The 22,282-nt window shown below is 46.1% G+C and overlaps 1 protein-coding gene across 1 annotated transcript in view; it reads left to right on the forward strand.

Moving 5' to 3' along the window:
* The window catches only part of KANSL1L (KAT8 regulatory NSL complex subunit 1 like), a 56,192-nt gene that overhangs the window by 27,410 nt on the left and 6,500 nt on the right, over positions 1–22,282 (forward strand). The window contains exons 7-12 of the mRNA XM_060257047.1: positions 9,950–10,094; positions 12,774–12,884; positions 15,039–15,173; positions 15,897–16,015; positions 17,899–18,023; positions 19,932–19,986. Of these exons, the coding sequence (XP_060113030.1) occupies positions 9,950–10,094; positions 12,774–12,884; positions 15,039–15,173; positions 15,897–16,015; positions 17,899–18,023; positions 19,932–19,986 (690 nt within the window). The remainder of the gene's footprint in view (positions 1–9,949; positions 10,095–12,773; positions 12,885–15,038; positions 15,174–15,896; positions 16,016–17,898; positions 18,024–19,931; positions 19,987–22,282) is intronic.

The following is a 22,282-nucleotide window of genomic DNA, read 5'->3' on the forward strand; positions in this document are numbered from 1 at the left end:
AACAAGAAATTTCTAGAATCTTGGGATATGAATTTAAGAGAACTCCAGAGACTTTCCTATTGGGATTACAAATGGAGAAATTTCCAAAAGAAGATAGAACTGTAATTTGGTACTTGCTTTCAGCTGCTAGGACATTATATGCGCAGTTATGGAAGCAAGATAAAACACCAGAAAAATGGGACTGGATTGTAAAAGTTATGTCATGGAGTGAAATGGATAAACTTACAAGAATCTTGAAAGACTATGATTTAGAGGGATTTAAAATGGATTGGGATAAATTCAGAAGATATATAGAAAAAGAATGGAAAGTAAAAGGACATTGGGTGATTTTTGAGAATACCACTTAGGTTTTTAGAAGAAGAAAGATGATCTATAATAACTGGGTGGGACTTTATAAAGTATAAGAATTGTGGTTTTTTTATTTTTCTGTGAAATGATATATAGATATATATTCTTTTTAATAAGATTCTTTTAAAGTTAAAGATACATTTTGATATTAGAATTTTAGGTAATTGGCACTGGTGGAAGTCACGATTTGGGGGGAGGGGAGAGGGAAAAGTGTAATGTATGGGGAAGGTAGTAAGTGTTTATTAATATTTTATTAGTATTGGATATAATTACCATATATTACCAAATATAATTGTTTAACACAGAAATGTTATAACCCAGAGCATGCTGTATCAAACAAAACACCATGATTTAATTGTACAGAACAGGGGTGACCAGACTTGCTTAACATAAGAGCGACATAGATGCCTGAGAGCTACAAGACATGAGCATCAGAAGTTTGAGAGAGAAGAAGGCAGGCAGGCAGGCAACTAGATGAGGGAAGGAGAGCCGGAAAGGAAGCAACTTTAACAGCTGGCTTGGCTTGGAGAAGAGAGGGGTTTTTTTTTCAAAATAACCAGCTTTATTGAACACCAAGGCAGTACAAATAAAAAAAGTTGTATAAATCATAACCTTAAAAACCTAAGTTTAAATGCCTTCTCCAAGTTGGCCGGCAGGACGGTGGGGGCTTTGAGAGCCACGCAATATGTGTCAAATAGCCACAGTTTGGCCACCCCTGGTATAGAAACTGGCTAAACCAGGGATGCTTGATTATTTTTAAATTGAACTTTGAAGAAGATGATGACATTGGATTTATATCCCGCCCTATACTGTGAATCTCAGTCTTAGAGCAGTCACAATCTTCTTTACCTCCCCCCCCCCCCAACAGACACCCTGTGAGGTAGGTGGGGCTCAGAGAGCTCTCCCAGAAGCTGCCCTTTCAAGGACAGCTCTGTCCGAGCTGTGGCTGACCCAAGGCCATTCCAGCAGCTGCAAGTGGAGGAGTGGGGAATCAAACCCGGTTCTCCCAGATAAGAGTCTGCGCACTTAACCACTACACCAAACTGGGTCTCTCTGAAGGCCATTAAATTCTCCTTCAGATGAGAAGATTTTTCATACCTTTTTTTTTTCCCCGCTGTGAAGTCACAGCTGGCTTCTGCCAACCTCATGGGCTTTTCAAGGCGAGAAATTCTTCTGTGATCAGATGAGATCATCCTAACCTTGGCCATCCACATCAGGTCTGTTCACACAATACGCAATTTATAAGAAGCTTGACGGCCTCTCTCAGGGCTTTCTCACTATGAAGCACACACCCCCTCACCATTGCTGGTGCATAACTTGCATAGCCCAAGGGAGATTGGGTGCAGACCATGCTAGCCTGAGCTTGGCAGAACTCAGAAGCTAAGCTGGGTTCTTCACCCAAAGGGTGATTAACCCATGACATTCAATGCCGCAGGAGGTGGTGGCAGCTACATGCATAGATCGCTTCAAGAGGGGATTGGATAAATATGGAGCAGAGGTCCGTCAGTGGCTATTAGGCACAGGGTATAGATGGAACTCTCTGGGGAAAGTGATGCTCTGTATTCTTGGTGCTTTGTATTCAAGTATTCTGTTTTTATAGATCCCGTCGTAGCGATAGCTTTGCAGCACAGGTAATGCGGAAAAGCTGGGATGGTGAGGAACGCAATAGCATTTTTCTAGCTTGGGTTTTCGTTTCAAACAAACATTGCCACAACGCATTCTGCTTTATCTCCATGAAAATTGTCTCCCCCCCCCCCCCCTGCTCCCAAAGTCCAGTCTTTCACGCTTGACTGTGATGTTCCTTGGTTACTGCTGAGAAAATAACAGTATGAGGTGACAAAGCTCTTGCACTGCGAGACTGGCAATAATCAAAGCCTTCTATCCTTAGCAATAAAATGCCTGACAAAAAATAAATAAATGTGTGACCCTTACAGTCCCGCTGAGTTTCTGTTCTGTGTTGAAAAAAGAACTCCGGCATGTTGTGAAAAAGAGCCTCTCTGGCAGAATGCATAGAGGGGTTGGTTCTAGTGGACCATCGGCCTGTGGGGGACAGGATGCATCCCCTCCCTGCAGCTACCCCAGGCCCAAGTGAGAAGCCCTTGTGCAGGGGTGTCAAATTTGTAGCCTGAGGGACTGAATCTGACCCCAGAGGGGCTCCTATCTGTCAAGACCCAGCAGTTCAATGATCACAAACAGTTCATTCCACTAATAGCTATTTATTGATACATGACAGGTCAGAGCAAGACGAACCTTGCGAAAACTGGCTTTGGCGGGCTTAAATCATTGCATTTTCAAAGAAAAGCGGGAAGTAAGCAGTCCCTAGAGCCCCGTAGCACAGAGTGGTAAAGCTGCAGTACTGCAGTCGGAGCCCTCTGCTCACGACCTGAGATTGATTCCAGCGGAAGCTGGTTCAGGTACCTGACTCCAGGTTAACTCAGCCTTCCATCCTTCTGAGGTCGGTAAAATGAGTACCCAGCTTGCTGGGGGGGGGGAGTGTAATTACCGGGAAAGGCAATGGCAACCACCCCGTAAAAAGGTCTGCCATGAAAGCAGCGTCACCCCAGAGTCGGAAACGACTGGTGCTTGCACAGGGGACCTTTCCTTTCCTTTTCAAGCAGTCCCTCCCCCCAAGTCTGTTCCATGCCTGGTGGGGGATGCGTCCCCTCCCTGCAACTACCCCAGGCCCAAGCGAGAAGCCCTTGTGCAGGGGTGTCAGACGTGTAGCTTGAGGGATGGATCAGGCCCCCAGAGGGCTCCTATCAGGTCCACGGACAACTTACTGTCTTGGGCTTTCTTTTGCATCACAATTACTGTCTCTCTTGCTTCTTTCTGTGTCACATTTGCTTTGCCAGGCTTGCTCAATCACACAAGAGCTACAGAGCAATTTTTGTCCATTGGCTGACCAGCACAGGAAGCAGCTTATGTACAAAAGCTCGCAATGGCCAGCCATTTCATGTTTTCCCCTGAGTCTTAGGATCAAAGTATCAATCTTGAGATTTCTGTAACAAATGTCAATAAATCAAAAGTAGGTTTGCAACTTACACACACCTGAACAACACCTGAACAGCATACTCAAGATTGCTGCAGCACAGACATTGCTTCCAGATTTTGATGCAGTAATTCAGAGCAAGAGGTATCAGTTATCAGAAACTGTTAAATAAAATACTGCAAGAGTGCTAACATTTTAAGCATTTCTTATTTTAAGGGGGTTTTTTTTAAGAAAAAAAATTATTAATTGCATTTGTCTGTATCCTTTATAAAGTGTCTGTTTCCATTACATTACATTTTATGACACACGTGGCCCGACCTGACAAAATCTCATTTATGTCAGTTCCATCCTTCATAACAAATGAGTTAAGAACATAAGAGAAGCCATGTTGGATCAGGCCAATGGCCCATCCAGTCCAACACTGTACCACACAGTGGCCAAAACAAACAGACGCCATCAGGAGGTCCATCAGTGGGGCCATGACACCAGAAGCCCTCCCACTGTTGCCCCTCCCAAGCACTAAGAATACAGAGCATCACAGTTCAATAATACAGTTTCCAGACTACAGAGGTCAGTTCCCCTGGAGCAAATGGATGCTTTGGAGGGTGAACTTCATGGCACTGAACCCCACTTAGGTCCCGGTCCTCTCCAGGCGCTATCCCTAAATCTCCAGGGGTTCTCTGATCTGGATTGGACAACCCTACAACCTGATCCCTGCTGGTGCCCAGCGGGGGGGACCTGGCAACTCTAAGGGAACTGGTTCTCTTGCCCCCATGTGGTAAGAAAGCAGTGCCATCACTGCTGCCCTGGCTAGGGGAAAGAACATAAGAGAAGCCATGTTGGATCAGGCCAACGGCCCATCGTCCAACACTCTGTGTCACATAAGAACATAATGAAGCCATGTTGGATCAGGCCAATGGCCCATCCAGTCCAACACTCTGTGTCACATAAGAACATAAGGGAAGCCATGCTGGATCAGGCCAATGGCTCATCCAGTCCAACACTCTGTGTCACATAAGAACATAAGAGAAGCCATGTTGGATCAGGCCAATGGCCCATCCAGTCCAACACTCTGTGTCACATAAGAACATAAGGGAAGCCATGCTGGATCAGGCCAATGGCCCATCGTCCAACACTCTGTGTCACATAAGAACATAATGAAGCCATGTTGGATCAGGCCAATGGCCCATCCAGTCCAACGCTCTGTGTCACATAAGAACATAAGAGAAGCCATGTTGGATCAGGCCAATGGCCCATCCAGTCCAACACTCTGTGTCACATAAGAACATAAGAGAAGCCATGTTGGATCAGGCCAGTGGCCCATCCAGTCCAACACTCTGTGTCACATAAGAACATAAGGGAAGCCATGCTGGATCAGGCCAATGGCGCATTGTCCAACACTCTGTGTCACATAAGAGCATAATGAAGCCATGTTGGATCAGGCCAGTGGCCCATCCAGTCCAACGCTATGTGTCACATAAGAACACAAGGGAAGCCATGTTGAATCAGGCCAATGGCCCATCCTGTCCAACACTCTGTGTCACACAGTGGCCAAAAAAAAAAAAGTGCTATCAGGAGGTCCATCAGTGGGGCCAGGACACTAGAAGCCAAGCACCAAGAATACAGAGCATCACTGCCCCAGACAGAGAGTTCCAACAATATGCTGTGGCTAATAGCTGCCCACTGATGGACTTCTCTGCTCCGTATGTTTATCCAATCCCCTCTTGAAACCGTCCCAGGTTTGGGGAAGAGGGAGACCTTGTCAGGGTACGATGCCCTACACTCCACCTTCCAAAGCAGCCCTTTTCTCCAGGGGAACTGATCTCCGTCGGCTGCAAATCAGTAAAATCCCAGAAAATTCTCCAGCCTGTTTGAAGTTAGTTGAGACTATATGTCCTTGGATGAGATATTGTGAGATTACTTCCGTGTTATATGGAAGAGGCTGTTGATCCTGATTAACTGTGAAGCTGTTTGAATTGTGGTCCCTGGATTATTTGATTTGAAGGAAAACGGAGTAGAGCTTTCCGTTGCTTGAAGATTCATTGTAGCAGGAGCTACAAGTCGACTCCCTGCACTTTGGTGCTCCACAGTCTTCCATGAATGCACTCTTTTGAGAGTTCTATCTGTGTCTCTATGCATTTGTGAATTCTCACCTATTCTCACATTATTGTATTGTAATATAGTCTTAGTCATTGTTGGTCAGTATAACCGTTCGTGGTTGCGTATTTATTCACCAACTGGAGGTTGGCAACTCTGGCCCCATGGAGAGTGGGGAGCGGTCACCCTGATGGAGCTCACTGCCCTAGATTTGGGGGGAGGAAGCTGCTGTCACCAGAAGGGAGCCTTCTCCTCCCATCCCATAACTATTAAACAACGTCCCCCTAAGTGCAGCTGGTTACTAATAATAATTTTCTTTCCGTAAACATAAAAGAATCCAAGGCAGACGACAACCCCCCTTCCATTCATTTTATGTTTTTGCTAAATTAATAGAAACCTACGGTATGGTTTCCATTACAGGGATAAAACTTGCCGGCAGCTGGAGATTGTTGATATAGCGATTTTAGTCAGCAAATCAATCCATAAGTAGAGGCTTTACCAGTATTATAGGTTGTAACAAAGTCCTTATGTGTAAAAAAAAATTAGTTTTCTTCTGTTTTCTCCAGGCCTTTAATTCATTCACTTTATTTTATTTCTCCCACTCCATGGTGCAGAGTGTTAAAGCTGCAGTACTGCAGTCCTAAGCTCTGCTCACGACCTGAGTTCGATCCCCGGCGGAAGCTGGGTTTTCAGGTAGCCGGCTCGAGGTTGACTCAGCCTTCCATCCTTCCAAGGTCGGTAAAATAAGAACCCAGCTTGCTGGGGGGAAAGCGTAGATGACTGGGGAAGGCAATGGCAAACCACCCCATAAAAAGTCTGCCGTGAAAACATTGTGAAAGCAACCTCACCCCAGAGTTGGAAACGACTGGTGCTTGCACAGGGGACCTTTCCTTTCCCTCTTCCCAAAGGTCGGTATATTGGTTATTCTCAGGGCTGTAGCCAGGATTTTAAAAGGGGAGGGGGCTTTTTAAAAAGCCAGGGGGCACCCTTTCCCATGCACTGTGGGGCTTGCCACTTCTCAGAAGCTGGAGGCTCTGAAAGTGGCCAAGACTAGGCAATGAAATTGCTGAGCAGTCAGGTTAAAACGGATAAAAGGAAGTACTTCTTCACCCAAAGGGTGATTAACACGTGGAATTCACTGCCACAGGAAGTGGTGGTGGCTACAAGCATAGACAGCTTCAAGAGGGGATTGGATAAACATCTGGAGCAGAGGTCCATCAGTGACTATTAGCCACAGCATATTGTTGGAACTCTGTCTGGGGCAGTGATGCTCTCTATTCTTGGTGCTTGCGGGGTGGGGTGGGGGACAGTGGGAGGGCTTCTATTCCGACTGGTAGATCTCCTAATGGCACTTGGGGTTTTTTGTGGCCACTGTGTGACACAGAGTGTTGGACTGGATGGGCCATCATCATCATAGTTTATTACAGTCTCACGACCAGAATACAGTATAAACATAGTATGAAAAAATAAAAAACAGACATAGTATACTAAAATAGAGATCGAAATTTAAGAATTTAACCCTAAGGAAGTTCAGCATGTTCTGTGAAGATGAACGTCTCACAGTAAACTATCAAAAAACCAAAATTGTAGCCTTTGGGAGTAGATCAAAACCCAGGAATTGGGCAATAAATGGACATCAGATAGAACAAGTTGACAGTTTTAAATACTTAGGTGTAGTTTTACGGGCCTCTGGTTCTAGGGTTAAGCACAGCAAATATGTTGCCAATCTAGGGGAAAGATCAGCAAATGTCATACTGAAATTTTTTCGAACTCATGGCGGATACTTTGTTCCTGCAGCCCTAAAGTTATATAAGGCCAAATCATTGGCACAGCTGCTCTGTGGAACGTTTCTAGGACCACCCTCCTCATGCTTTGCCCCACAAGAAATAGTTCAGTCCAGATTTCTAAGAGCTGTTCTACAAGTTCCAAACTGTGTATCCCAGGGGTAGCCAACAGTAGCTCTCCAGATGTTTTTTTGCCTACAACTCCCGTCAACCAGTTTTTATTCAGAACGTAAGCTTTCGGTCACTCTCTTAAGCACACTTCAGACGAGGGATCGAGTATTGTGAGCTGAAATACAAGCAGTATGGCAAACTAACTGGTCACATGGACACATAAAACAGTGTGGCTAAGCCGTTTGGTCTGGATAGCCATAAAAGGTAATAAAATTCTCTGCCAAATGGTGTTTCTGCAAATCTAGGTGAATCACAAAAGGACGTGTGTATCCAACTTGTAGTCCACCCAATCAACTTATCAACATCAATCTATACATTATAAATATCATTCTAGTCTGCCATTAGAAAACAGGAATACATAAAATGAAAATGGGTTGAGTATATGTAATGAAATAAATAGCCAATATCCCTTATTTGAGCACAGGGAGCCATCTTTAAATGCCTCTCCGGTGGTTTCAGCCTTTCTCAGCATGCCATGGGGAGCTCCTGCTGGGCTTTTTCTACCCCCCCCCCCCCCAAAAAAAGCCCTGTACAATTATGGTTTGTGCAGTTGGTGTAAATAACATATTCTTTTGACTGTTGCCCTTCATTTCTGAGTTGTGTTTCTGTTTCTGAATTACAGCATTTCTCGTTCATCAGCGAAACCGTTATACATAGCTCTAACGAGACATTACTGTTGCCAGATTTTTCTGCTTAAATCTCAGAACATTTTTGACAATGCAGTCAAAGTTAGGGGAGCTGCTGAGGGATTGTTGCTTCCCATCCCTTAACTAGCACAATCTCAAATACCGTATTTTTCGCTCCATAAGACGCAGTTTCCCCCCCCCCCAAAAAAAGCGGGGGGGGGGGGAGTGTGTGCGTCTTATGGAGTGAATAATGCAAAAAAAGTGCACCTTGGCAGGCAACGGGCGGGCCCCGCTGGTCTCGCTCTCGCCTCGCCGGCTCCCGCTGCTGGTCACACTGCCGGCTGGTCCGCCACTGCCACCGCCCCCTCGTCCTCCTCCACCATCGCGAAGGCTCTTCCCCCTCGGCAGCGAGGAAGGGAGGAGAAGCCAGGAGAAGGATGAAGCTGGCTTGAAACCAATTCTCTAAGCCAAGCCAGTGGGTGGCTTGGAGAATGCAGTTGCTTTCTTGCCACCTCTCCCACCCTCCCTTTCCCCATCTATTTGGTTTCTTTCCAACTTCCTTCCTTCCTGTCTTGCGGCTCTCAAACATCTGACATTTATTTTATGTGGCTCTTACGTTAAGAGAGCCTCGTGGCGCAGAGTGGTAAAGCTGCAGTCCTGCAGTCGGAGCCCTCTGCTCAAGACCTGAGTTCGAGCCCAGCAGAAGCTGGTTTAGGTAGCCGGCTCGAGGTTGACTCAGCCTTTCATCCTTCTGAGGTGGGTAAAATGAGTCCCCAGCTTGCTGGGGAGAAAGTGTAGGTGACTGGGGAAGGCAATGGCAATCCTGGCGGAAGCTGGGTTCAGGTAACCGGCTCGAGGTTGACTCAGCTTTCCATCCTTTTGAGATGGGTAAAATGAGTCCCCAGCTTGCTGGGGGGAAAGTGTAGATGACTAGGGAAGGCAATGGCAAACCATCCCGTAAAAAGGCTGCCGTGAAAGCAACGTCATCCCAGAGTCGAAAAGACGTGCTTGCACAGGGGACTACCTTTACCTTTTTTACGTTAAGCAAGTTTGGCTATCCCTGTACTAGATGATGATGATGATGATATTGGATTTATATCCCACCCTATACTCAGAGTCTCAGAGTGGTCACAATCTCCTTTGCCTTCCCCCTCCCCCCACAACGGACACCCGGTGAGGTAGGTGGAGCTGAGAGAGCTCTTACAGCAGCTGCCCTTTCAAGGACAACTCCTACAAAAGCTATGGCTGACCCAAGGCAATTCCAGCAGGTGCAAGTGGAGGAGTAGGGAATCAACCCCAGTTCTCCCAGATCAGAGTCCATGCACTTAACCACTACACCAAACTGAAGGTAGCCAAGTTTGGTCACCCCTGTACTAGATGATAGCCCTTGAGGCCAGGTAATTAAGTTTTAAGGCTAGGAAATGCTAGCTTTAATTTCTCACATTGGTTTGTATCAATTCTCTTGAGAATTTATATGCGAAATGTGCCATAAGCTAAGATGCTGCACTCTAGTTGCAGAGGAGGGCTAGAGAGATGTTGTGAATCATAGTAAGATTATTTTCTATAGAAGACTTTTCTGCAGCAGATTCAAAGAAGACTTCTCAATGCTAAAAATTAGACAGCTAAAGAATCAGCATAATCAGCCACTTACTATAGCCCAGGCGGCCATATTGTTTTTGTTTTTATCCAGATGGTTTGGTAAAGGGTCTCTGCGGTAAATTGTTTAAACTCTGAGGTAAATTGTTGAAATTTCAACTAACAGAATTTGCCATAACTCATTCTAGAACTGCCCCCCTCCTCCCAAAAGATGGTGTGGTGTTCCGTTGACCAAATTACCCGGTCTTTTGGTGAAAATAAACTACACATTTCCCTTCAGTTCAGCTTCACATAAAACCTGGCCTGGTTTTAAATGAAATCTGTGTGTCTCCTTGCAGGCTACAGCACTGAGAGATGATTTGCTTCATTCTACCACAGAGAAGGTGGTTCCATCTGGCGCTTGGAATAGTTACAAGAACCGCAGCAAACAGTTTATGTTAGAACTCGACTCTTCATTCCATCCCATCTTATCATTTCCATCAGGTAAAATGAGCCCTTGTAATACATAGGATCTGTTGTTAACATCACATTGTGGCCCTGATAACATTTCGAAACAACTGAAGAATATCTATGAAATCTTTCTACACTGTAAGAAAGATTTCAAAAAAATAGCATTTTTCTATGCTAAACTTTCCTTAAGTGTAATCCAAATTCCACTGAAGTTAGCAAAAGAACTTCCATTGTTTGATGTATTCTAAACATGTAGAGTCTCTCTCTCTCTCTCTTAGAGAGCCAGTTTGGTGTAGTGGTTAAGTGTGCGGACTCTTATCTGGGAGAACCGGGGTTCGCCACTCCTCCACTTGCAGCTGCTGGAATGGCCTTGGGTCAGCCAGAGCTTTCGTAGGAGTTGTCCTTGAAAGGGCAGCTTCTGGGAGACCCCTCTCAGCCCCACCCACCTCACAGGGTGTCTGTTGTTGGGGGAGAAGATATAGGAGATTGTAAACTGCTCTGAGTCTGCGGGGTATAAATCTGCCGTCTTCTTCACACACGCATGCACCCTGTACCCCAAGAGTAATACGGTTTTAAAACAGAATGGTTTCTGCAGTTTGATTCTCGATTCAGTGGCAGATGCAAAAAAAAGGAAGAGATGTCGGAAAGTTGGTGCTTTTGTGTACAAGGTTGGGGCTCTGACAAAAGATGACACTGAAGCAGCCTGTGGAAAACTAGAGGTGTCATGTTGGCCTTCAGCATAATCCAATATGTAGGGCTGCTAACCTCTTCGTGGCACATAGAGATCTCCTGCTATCTCCAGATAGTCAAGAGCAGTTGCCCTGGAGAAAATGGCTGCCTTGGAGGGTGGGCTCTTTGGCATTATACCCTGCAAAGGTCCCTCCCCTTCCCAAACCCCGCCTTCCTTGGACTCCGCCCCCAACATTTCCAGGTATTTCCCAACTCCGAGCGGGCAGCTCAACCAATATGGCAGACTTCCTATTAGGATGAAGTGGATTGCCGAAGTCTCTGAATTCTAACTAAGTAACATTCACAGAGGAGCCCCGTGGCACAGAGTGGTAAAGCTGCAGTCCTGCAGTCCAAGCTCTCTGCTCATGATCTGAGTTTGACCCCGGCGGAAGCTGGGTTTTCACGTAGCTGGCTCGAGGTTGACTCAGCCTTCCATCCTTCCGAGGTTGGTAAAATGAGACCCAGCTTGCTGGGGGGAAAGCGTAGATGACTGGGGAAGGAAATGGCAAACCACCACGTAAAAAGTCTGCCGTGAAAACGTCATGATGCGACGTCACCCCAGAGTCGGAAACAACTGGTGCTTGCACAGGGAACTACCTTTACCTTTTTTAAACATTCACAGAGATTTATTTTATGGGTGATTTCCTACATTATATGGCAGCAAGAACAGATTTTATTCTTAAATGTGCCTCATAGATGAGGCAAAATCCATCACATTTCCCTGATAAAAAAACAAATGCAGGTTTGTGGACTTCACATTTTACTGTGTATAGATAAAAACATCTCAAGCACACATGTAGGCTCATCCCAGTAACTCCTAGGCAGGCTTCCCTGGGGCCTGCAGGCCTCCTAGGCCCAAGATCATGACAAATACTCTCAAGTTACAACTGTCGCCTGGTGACCCCGAGGGTTTTCAAGGCCGGAAATGTTCAGAGGTGGTTTGCCATGGCCTGCCTCTGCAGAATGAGCCTAGAATTATTTGGTGGCCTCCCGTCCAAATACTAACCCAGGCCAAACCTGAAGAAAACTGAAGATTGCAGGTTTATACCCCGCCCTTCTTTCTGAATCAAAGTCTCAGAGCGGCTTACAACCTCCTTTATCTTCTTCCCCCACAACAGAGCTAGGGTTGCCAAGTCCAATTCAAGAAGTATCTGGGGACTTTGGGGATGGAGCCAAGAGACTTTGGGGTGGACCCAGGAGCAAGGCTGTGGCAAGCATAACTGAACTCCGAAGGGAGTTCTGGCCATGACATTTAAAGGGACTGCAGACCTTTTTAAATGCCTTCCTTCCACAGGAATAATGAAGGAGAGGGCACCTTCTTTTGCGGCTCATAGAATTGGACCCCTTAGTCCAATCTTTTTGAAACTTGGGGAGTATTTTGAGAAGAGACACTGGATGCTATACGGAAATGGTCCTCTACCTCAAAAAGCAGCCCCCCCAGAGCCCCAGATACCCGCAGATCAATTCTCCATTTCCATTATCTCCATAAGGAATAATAGAGTTCTCAGCAGACATTTTCCTCCCTCCCCACCCCCCACCTTTCTGATGACCCTGAAGCGGGGGGAGGGCCTCCAAACTGGGGGATCCCCTGCCCCCACCTGGGGATTGGCAGCCCTACAACAGACACCCTGTGAGGTGGGTGGGGCTGGAGAGGGCTCTCACAGCAGCTGTCCTTTCAAGGACAACCACTGCCAGAGCTATGGCTGACCCAAGGCCATTCCAGCAGCTGCAAGTGGAGGAGTGGGGAATCAAACCCGGTTCTCCCAGATTAGAGTCCGCACACTTCACCACTACACCAAACTGGCTCTCCAATCCTGCTTAGGTTCCAAGTTCTGCAGAGATTGAGCTCGTCTGGACCATCCAGTGAATTAGTACTTGGGATAAGCCATGAAATACATACTCAGAGCATGTACAAGTTGCAGTAAGTAGACTTTGGTATGAAGTTTTATTCCCATTCATGCAACACCACTCTGTCTTTTCCAGATATTCCTCTTCACGTTCATTTGAAAGCCTTGCTTCAGAAATGTGACCTCAAAGGGGACCCTTTTGAAACTGCCACCCTTGGCTTGGAGTTTGAAATGTCTCCATCTGATGGTATGCAATACAGTCCTTTCATGCCCCATCCTGTGCTGTTATTCTCTCATGTACGGACATTGTTAACTGATGAGAATTCATGAGGCATATACATGTGGGTGCTACGTGGCATGCATTCTTTAGAAGGAAGGGTTTTCTGGTTTGTGAGAGTGAAAACTGCAGCTGAAATAAATATCTGAAGCTCATTTCTGACTCCCAACCCACCTAGGTTTGCAGAATACCAAGATTTTCAAGGGCTGACAGTCTTAAAGATTAAAAACTGTATATTTAAAAATCAATAAATAAAACATTTTAATCCCATCTTTTCCCAGGCAAAAAACAGAACAAAATCAGAACACATTAACCACACTCAAAAGTGCACAGCAGAATTTATTAAAAATTGCTGCGAAGCCCAGACCATTGCCACTATCTGAACACTCAGCTTCCAGAGCTAAAGGCTTTCTGGAACAGAAGAGCTGTGCAGGGCTTCCTAAACACTGGCAGCGATGGAACACACCTAGCCTCTTCCATCAGTCTGTGAGCCCAGGCCCAGTGCTAGGGTTTCTGGCACTCCATGCTGCTCCCTGCACTGGTGCCTCCTCCAATCTTCTCCTCACACACGCAAAGTGCGTACGCAGCTTGATGACGTTACCGGAAGTGACGTCATCAGGCCGCGCACACATCACGTGAACACTAAGCTCGGCTCTTCCCTCTTCAAAGGGAGCTGGGAAGACCTGGCTCCCTCTGAAGAGGAAGAGGGACTCCAATGCGCCAGCAGTGGGTGCTTGCTGCTACGCGCCCCCCCCCCCCCTCGCCCCGACTTCTGTGAGGTCCGGATAGCAGCGGGTGCGCTTAGAGCTGAGCTCTGAACATGCTCGCTGCTACACCCCCCTGACTTTGCTGAGGCTTTCCGAAGCTCAGGAAGCCTCAGTGAGGTTGGGAAGGCAGCAGGCATGACGCGGGAGGAGGAGGGGTGCCTCTTGGCGCCCTAGGCCAGGTGGCACCCTAGACAGCTGCCTACTTGATCCACTCCCACGCGCCAGCCCTATGTGAGCCCAATAAGTAGAACTGAACAGGGGGGGGAACACAAATTGGTAGGAGGGCTCTGTGAGCAAGAACTGACTAGGAGAGCTTACTTGTCTCTCCTATATTGGGGGTAGATAGCAGGGGACTACCTTTACCTTTTAGTATCCTTTAGATATGTAGGTCCCAGATCAGGGTGGGCTTTAAACACCTTGAGTTGACTCTGGAAGCAAACGGGCAAGGTTTCAGAAGTCAGTCATGATATGTTCACAGCCCCCCGCCCCAATTAAAAGAACAGCAACTGCATTCTTCATGAATTAGAGCTTCCAATTAGTCTTTAAGGGCAATCCCCTATATAGCACATTACAGTTGTCCAACCTCGATATTCACAGGAGCATAGATAGATCCACTTGGCTGCATAAGAGAAGTCCGCAAAGGATGATGCCAACAACTTACAAGAAAGATCTAATTGGAAAAAAAGGCGCTCTTTAGAAACTGTACCAACCAGTTTCCTCTGATAATAAATTTTGGTCCAAGAATGCACTCAGACAGTGTGTTCTGCCAATCTTAAATTTATCCCGTCTGTGCATGGCAGATCAACCCTGATTGTAAAACATGCATTAATTTATTTTTTAATCATCTGTTTTGGGCTTTGTTGGTAGCAGGAACTCCTTTGCATATAAGGCTGCACCCCCGTGATGTAGCCAGTCCTCCAAGAGATTACAGTAGGCCCTGTAACAAGAGCCCTGTAAGCTCTTGAAGGATTGGCTACATCAGGGGAGTATAGCCTAATATGCAAAGGAGTTCCTGCAAAAACAATTTAAAAAGCCCGGCATCTGTTACTGAAAATAAGCAAAACTAATTATGGCACTTCTGGTTTATGCTGTCTTTCTGATATATTATTCTGTACTTAACAACACATCCACCTGGAATTAAGTCACTGTTTGGGATGTACATTTGATGTTATAAAAATCATAGAATGTGTGTCGTAAAAGTTATGGAAGACTGAAAAATCAGCAACATACCACTTTGGTGTGTTTGTATTACTGGTTGCAGGTAGGTTGAGGTTTTACAAGCATGCATTTGGCCTCCTTGTACATTTATTTTTAATAAGGAAGAAACAGTAATAAAAGAATGCTTATTCTCTTGTAGAATGTAGCCAGTACAAAGCTTCTCAACAGTGGAGCTGTGGACACCCGTCCAGTTCCAACCATCAGCCTTTGTCAGAAATAACCGTGCAGCTGCCGGAAGGAAGGAAGAAGAGACATTTAAGCGAGACAGCAATTGGTGAGCATTTTTCCCTTTGAAAAATGAAAGAAATGAGGAGGTACATTAATACAAAACATCAAGGCTTTTTTTTTGAAGCAGGAACTCCTTTGCATACTAGGCTACACCCCCCTCCTCCCGATGTAGCCAATCCTTCAAGAGCTTACAGTGGGCCCTGTGAGAAGACTTCTTAGAGGATTGGCTACATCGGGGGGGGGGGGGTGTAGCCTAGTATGCAAAGGAGTTCCTGCTACAAAAAAAAAGCCCTGCAATAACACTATTCAGTGTTCCCTCTAAGCTGAGATAGCGTGAGCTAGCTCACAGATTTTTGCCTCCACACATTTTTGTCTTAGCTCAGGAAGGATGACCCCGGAGAACAATAATCTTCTTCTCCTTCTAATATATGCAGTAGCTCCCAGCTTTAATGCCAGTAGCTCCCAGCTTTAATGCCAGTAGCTCACAACTTTAATGCCAGTAGCTCACGAAGTAGAATTTTTGCTCACAAGCCTCTGCAGCTTAGAGGGAACATTGCCTGTAAGGTAGGTTACGTTGTAAGGGAGTGATGGATCCAGGATCACCCAGCAAGCATCCATGGCAAAACTCAGACCTGGGCATCTTGGATCCTCATCCAGCCCTCTGACCTCTGCAACTCTCTGGCTCTCCTCCATGTGTTTTAATGTACAGGATGTATTAGAATTTAATTTACGGGTATATAAAGGACTCTTCTTTTTCTGTTAGTAGCAGGAGATGGCCACCACAGATTCGAGGCCTTTCCCATCCAGCAAGAACAGGAATCCCACAACCATTTCACGGGAACTACCAGCAGTGAGGTGTCTCGGTCTAGCGACGGTGCATCATCACAGGTAGGCTCAGACTAACGAACCGGGGGATCGACAGCCTCGTCGAGCGATGTGGCACAAAGTGTGGTCTCAAGGCTCACTGCTAAGCCAATTCGCTAACCTTAGCACATGGGGGGTGGGGTAAGAATATTCTGCCCCTGGGTAAGGGCCCCACACATGCTGTTCCCCCCTTATGTGGAAGCTTTGTACATGACTGGCAGTACCATCCTAAGAAGGCTTTCTCGTTGAAATGACTTCAGTAGGATTCCGAACGCAAATTTGCTTACTTGTGCTGTAAAATGAGTTTCCTGAGTCTCTGACACACCCATCCTGGCCTGTTTTCCCTACTTTTTTTGGGGGGGGGGGGTATTTTTGTGTATTTTAGGAGGGGATGCACACACACACACACACACCTGGAAGTCATGTTGACCTCTGGAAGTCATGTTGACCCCCCCAATGGAATAATTATTGTATATTCAGGAAGAATGTGATAAATATGACTTACAAGGGCCAAATCTACACCACCAGGTTGGATTCTATGTAGGAATTAAAGCAAAAAATCCAGTTCTTAATTTGAAAAATGGAGCAAATGTGGTTTAGCTATTTTTTTTTAATATAACATTCTTCTGTATATTGAAAATTACTTAAGAACATAAGAGAAGCCATGTTGGATCAGGCCAATGGCCCATCCAGTCCAACACTCTGTGTCACACAGTGGCCTCTATACACACACGCACACACACTGTAGCTAATAGCCACTGATGGACCTCTGCTCCATATTTTTATCCAATTCCCTCTTGAAGCTGGCTATGCTTGTAGCCGCCACCCCTCCTGTGGCAGAAATAGCGGCTCCAGTCCTAAGAACACTTGCCAAGGAGCAGCAGGGCTCATAGCATAAAATGGGCTTACTCCTGAGTAGACCTGATTAGGATTGCTTTCCCCATAAATTAAATTTTATTTCTCCCAGCTTCCAGTATCACCAGAAATCACCTGGGAATTAATTTAGGTATTTTCATTGGAGTACGTTTTTATGTTCCAGAACTTCTTTTGCTACAGTTCTAATCAAATATTGGCTTAAATACTTAACATTCATTTGGCAATATTTGATTGATCCCCTGAACAAATGTCCAAGCCCCTGTATCTGTGAGTTGCCCAGAAGTTAAGGAGCCAAGGTAGTGTAAGAACTATTCACTCTTAAAATAATACTTTCAAAATCAGGATTTATTATAATGCTTTTGTTCTAAGAAGGCAGACTTCCACCATAAGTGGTGGTGTCAGGGGTGAAGTCCTAGCTGGAGCTCCTTTGCATATTAGGCCACACCCCCTGACATAGCTAATCCTCCAGGAGCTTAGAAGGCTCTTTTTTGTAAGCTCTTGGAGGATTGGCTACGTCAGGTGGGTGTGGGCTAATATGCAAAGGAGCTCCGGCTAGAATTCCACCCCTGGGTGGTATTATGAAAGACCACAGATCTTTGGGGGGGAAGTGTTATATTTTAAAAGTACTGAGAACTGATCTACGCTTTAGAGCTGAAATTTTTGCTGGAGTGGTTTGTACACCATTCTAGGAAGGGATACTACACTTACTAAGGGTAGCACGAATGTCTGTCTTTGGCACTTCGCTGGAAGTCAGCATGAACTGTGTTGACTTCCAGCGGTGTGTCTTGCTGGAAGTCAACTGGTTGAATGTTGGGAAACTGTTGTTCTGTACAGGAAAAGATACACCAGAACATGTGAATAATTGCTAGAAGAGAGATTTATTATATTTTACTATAACAGAAATATTCCATCTGTACAGCGCGATGATTTATTTAAAGGGCCAGTTCATCCACTAGTTCTGATGCATCAAAATATTTTTCTGTCTTTCTACAAACCGTAAGGTCAGGAAATTTCCAATTATTTTTAAACAGCTCACTTCCAGACGGAGGCTGAGGAGTGAGAGCTCCTATGATATCGATAACATAGTCATCCCAATGTCGCTGGTTGCACCATCTAAATTGGAGAAGCTGCAGTATAAAGAGATTCTCACTCCAAGGTACTTTTCTGTTGCAGTTGTTTAATTTTCGTTTGCTAGACTTTCATACCCAGGATCAATCTCCAGAAATTGGTGGCTAATTGTCCTCTCTTGCAGTTGGTGCACAGCCTACTTTGGGGTCCTCAGTAATTGACCATCCCCTTTCTGACATCTCAGGTCTGGAGGAGAGATATTTCATTATTGGTTCCGGGCTTCGTATTCTAATCCAGTCTATGGTTCTGGCTATTTATGGTCCCACTGTCTATCCCCCCGCCATTACTACAGTACAGTGTAATGGTTAGAATGCCAGGTTCAGATTGGAGAGACCTGGGTTCAAATTGCCATCAAGCACAAAGCTCACGGGGCAACCTTGAGGCAGTCACTTTTTCTCAGTTGTTGTGAGGACAAAACGAGAGAGAGGAGGACGATGAACAGTTTTCCTGAGCTCTGTAGCTCCCTTGAGAGCCAGCTTGGTGTAGTGGTTAGGACTGGTGCACTTGAATCTGGAGAGCTGAGTTTGATCCCCCACTCTTCCTCCACATGAAGCCAGATGGGTGACCTTGGTTCAGTTATAGTTCCCTCAGGACTCTCTCAGCCCCACTGGCCTCACAAGGCGCCTGTTGTGGAGAGAGGAAGGGAAGGGGATTGCCAGCCACTCCAAGAATCCTCTGGGTAGTGAAGAGAAGGGTATAAAACCAACTCTTTGACTTCTATGAAGCTTGGTCTGTGTTTATTTCATTCATTCATTCATTCATTCATTCATTCATTCATTCATTCATTCATACCCTGCCTTTCTCCGCATTGGGGACCCAAAATTGCTTACATTGTTCTCCTTTGAGAGAATAGTCCTGGTTACATTGAGACCCAGTTTGGTGTAGTGGTTAAGTGTGCAAACTCTTATCTGGGAGAACCAGGTCTGATTCCCCACTCCTCCACTTGCAGCTGCTGGAATGGCCTTGGGTCAGCCATAGCTCTGGCAGAGGTTGTCCTTGAAAGGGCAGCTTCTGGGAGAGCCCTCTCAGCCCCACTCACCTCACAGGGTGTCTGTTGTGGGGGAGGAAGATAAAGGAGATTGTAAACCGCTCTGAGTCTCTAATTCAGAGAGAAGGGCGGGGTATAAATCTACAGTCTTCCTCTCCTCCATTTTATCCTCACAACAACCCTTTGAGGTAGATTAGGGCCTGGGAGCATGACTGGGCCAAGGTCAGCCAGTGAGTTTCCATAGCCCTTGTGGGAATTTGAACCTGGGTTTCCCAGTTACTCACCTGACACTTTTAACCACCACACACATGGGCTCTCTCCTATGTCTATGTAGCTCTTGGAGGGGGAGGAGGCAGATCAGCAGTCTTGGCCTTCCTTCCTTCCCTGCTGGCAACACTGTGATTTGGGGGGAGGCACACGTGGCAGCCTGAAGGAACTGTGCTTGTTTAGCCCTCTCTTGGGGGCATGTACCAAAATCTGTCATGCTACCAAACCATCCAGTTAAATCTCAGGTATGTGCGCACCCAAGCAAAACACTGCCTTCCTTGGGGCCAGAGAGAAGAAGACCGCAGATTTATACCCCACCCTTGTCTCTGAATCAGTGTCTTAGAGCGGCTTACAATCTTCTTTATCTTCTCCCCCCACAACAGACACCTTGTGAGGTAGGTGCTGTTTCAAGGACAAGCTCTGTGATAGCTGTGGCTGACCCAAGGCTATTTCCAGCAGCTGCAAGTGGAGGAGTGGGGAATCAAACCCGGTTCTCCCAGATAAGAGTCCGCGCACTTAACCACTACACCAAACTGGCTCTCAGTTCATGTTCACTTGCAACCCATGAATAGAAGTGGATGTAATTAGTTAATTTGCTGAGAGAAGTTATTTTTCACACTGCGGAAAGGAAATGAGTTTGGTTCCTCTCCCTTGAGCTAAGGATGCTTTTCTCTCCAACAGCTGGAGAACCGCTAGCTTTGTGCCTTTGCCAAGTCTCCATGAAGATGAAGGAAAGGTAGACTGTATTTTTCCTCTTTACTGAATGATCTGTAACTTTGCTTCTGTTCTGTAGTCACTATGTCCTTTAATTATATAATAATAATAGTTGTGTGCTATCAGATCTCATCCAACCCCTGGCGATCCCAGGACCGTGGGGTTTCCAAGGCAAGAGATGAGCAGAGGTGATTGGCCATTGCCTTCTTCTCCATAGCAACCCTGGCCTTCCTTGGTGATCTCCTATCCAAGAACTAACCGGTGCTTGTTTTTAACTTCCAGGCTCTGGCAGAGTCATTCTACACAGGGCTATTCAAGCTGCTAAAAAGTTCCATAGTATGAGAAATTTGATGTCTTAGAGCAGGGGTGTCAAACATGCAGCCCAGGAGCCAAATCAGGCCCCTGGAGTGCTCCTATCAGGCCCCTGAGCAACTGGCTGTTGCCTGCTTCCTTCTCCTTATCTCTTGCTTCCTTCTGCATCACAGCTTGCTTTGCCAGGTTTACAACTTACAGACACACCTGAACAGCATACTCAAGATTGCTACAGCACAGACATTGCCTCCAGATTTTGATGCAATAATTCAGAGCATGAAGTCTCAGTTATCAGAGACCATTAAATAAACAAAATATTGCAAGAGTGCTAATCTTTTTAGCCATGCTTTAAGGTTTTTTAAAAAAATCTTTAACTGAACTTGTGTCCTTGACAAAGTGTATATCTCCCCTATCTGGCATTACATTTTATGACACACTTGGTCCAGCCCAGCAAGATCTAATTTATGTCTGATCCAGCCCTCATACCAAATGAGTTTGACACCCTGGGCTTAGGGGGTAAGAATACCACGACCAAGTCAAGATGGATAGCCATGTTTGTCTGTCTGTAGCAGTAGAAAAGAGCCAGAGTCCGCCAGCAACTTAAAACACTAACAAAATCTGTGGCAGAGGATGAGCTTTTGGGAGTCACTGCCCACATCTTCAGAAACAGCTAGAATGAATTCTAGATGTATCCCAAGAAGTAGTGTGATGTGGTGGCTAAAAAGGCAAATGCAATTTTGGGCTGTAGCAACAGAACTATAGTGTCCAGATCACGTGATGTGATGGTTTCACTTTACTCTGCTCTGGTAAGACCTCACCTGGAGTACTGTGTTCAGTTTTGAACACCACAATTTAAGAAGGATAAAGACAACCTGGAAGGGGGCCAGAGGAGGGCGATGAAGATGGTGAGGGGTCTGGAGATCAAGTCCTGTGAGGAAAGATTGAAGGAGCTGGGCATATTTAGCCTGGAGAGAAGGCAGCTGAGAGGTGATCTGATCACCTTCTTCAAGTCCTTGAAGGGCTGCCCTATAGAGGATGGTGTGGAATTGTTTTCTGTGGCCCAAGAAGGTAGGGCCAAAACCAATGGGTTGAAATTAAATCCAAAGCGTTTCCAGCTCAACATTAGGAAGAACTTCCTGACCGTTAGAGAAGTTCCTCAGTGGAACAGGTTTCCTCCTTGGGAGGTGGTGGGCTCTCCTTCCTTGGAGGTTTTTAAACAGAGGCTAGAGGGCCATCTGACAGCAATGAGGATCCTGTGAATTTAGAGGGAGGTGTTTGTGAGTTGGACTAGATGACCCTGAGGTACCTTCCAACTCTACGATTCTATGAAACGAATTCTAGCTGTATCTGAAGAAGCAAGCAGTGACTCACAAAAGCTCATTCCCTGCCACAAATTTTTGTTAGTAGTTCAGGTGCTCCTGGGCTCTGGATCTTTTCAGCAGTCAGGCCAAATAATTAGTGTCCGGATTGTTTGGAGTTAATTGTTTGGAGCAGCCAAGCCCTCAAGAGGAGCTCTATAGTACTACTACTGGGACTGTAGCCTGCCCTGTCGGGGGCTGTCTGACCTCTGGGACCTCCACATGAAACTCCTGTTCAGTTCCGGCTTGAACGCTGAACAGGAGATTATCCCAGCATTACTGGCCTAAGCCTAGGGACAAGCAGGCCTTGAATTCAGCAGGAGCTCCCAGGAGCACAGCTCCTGAACTTTGCTGATGGCTCCCTCTCTTCCTCCCCAGCTGTCTTGTCTGTTGAATAGTAAGTGCAGCTGCATAACAATCCCTGGATTTGGAAAACAGGCAGGCAGCCAGCCGCCAGGGGCTTTGCCACCCCCAGCAGCCCTCAGTAACCCCTGGAGAAGCCCATGCCATCCTTTCTCCACTTCTTATGTGATTTGGGGTGGCAGGTGGCTTGCTGGACTTTTGACTGTGGGGAGAGGTGGCCAAGGAGAGCCCCAGATGAGCGAGGCCTGCTTGGGCCGGCTGGCCAGCCCAAGCAGGCCTCGCTCA

The sequence above is a fragment of the Heteronotia binoei genome, chromosome 16 (assembly GCF_032191835.1).
Source record: "Heteronotia binoei isolate CCM8104 ecotype False Entrance Well chromosome 16, APGP_CSIRO_Hbin_v1, whole genome shotgun sequence".
NCBI lineage: Eukaryota > Metazoa > Chordata > Lepidosauria > Squamata > Gekkonidae > Heteronotia > Heteronotia binoei.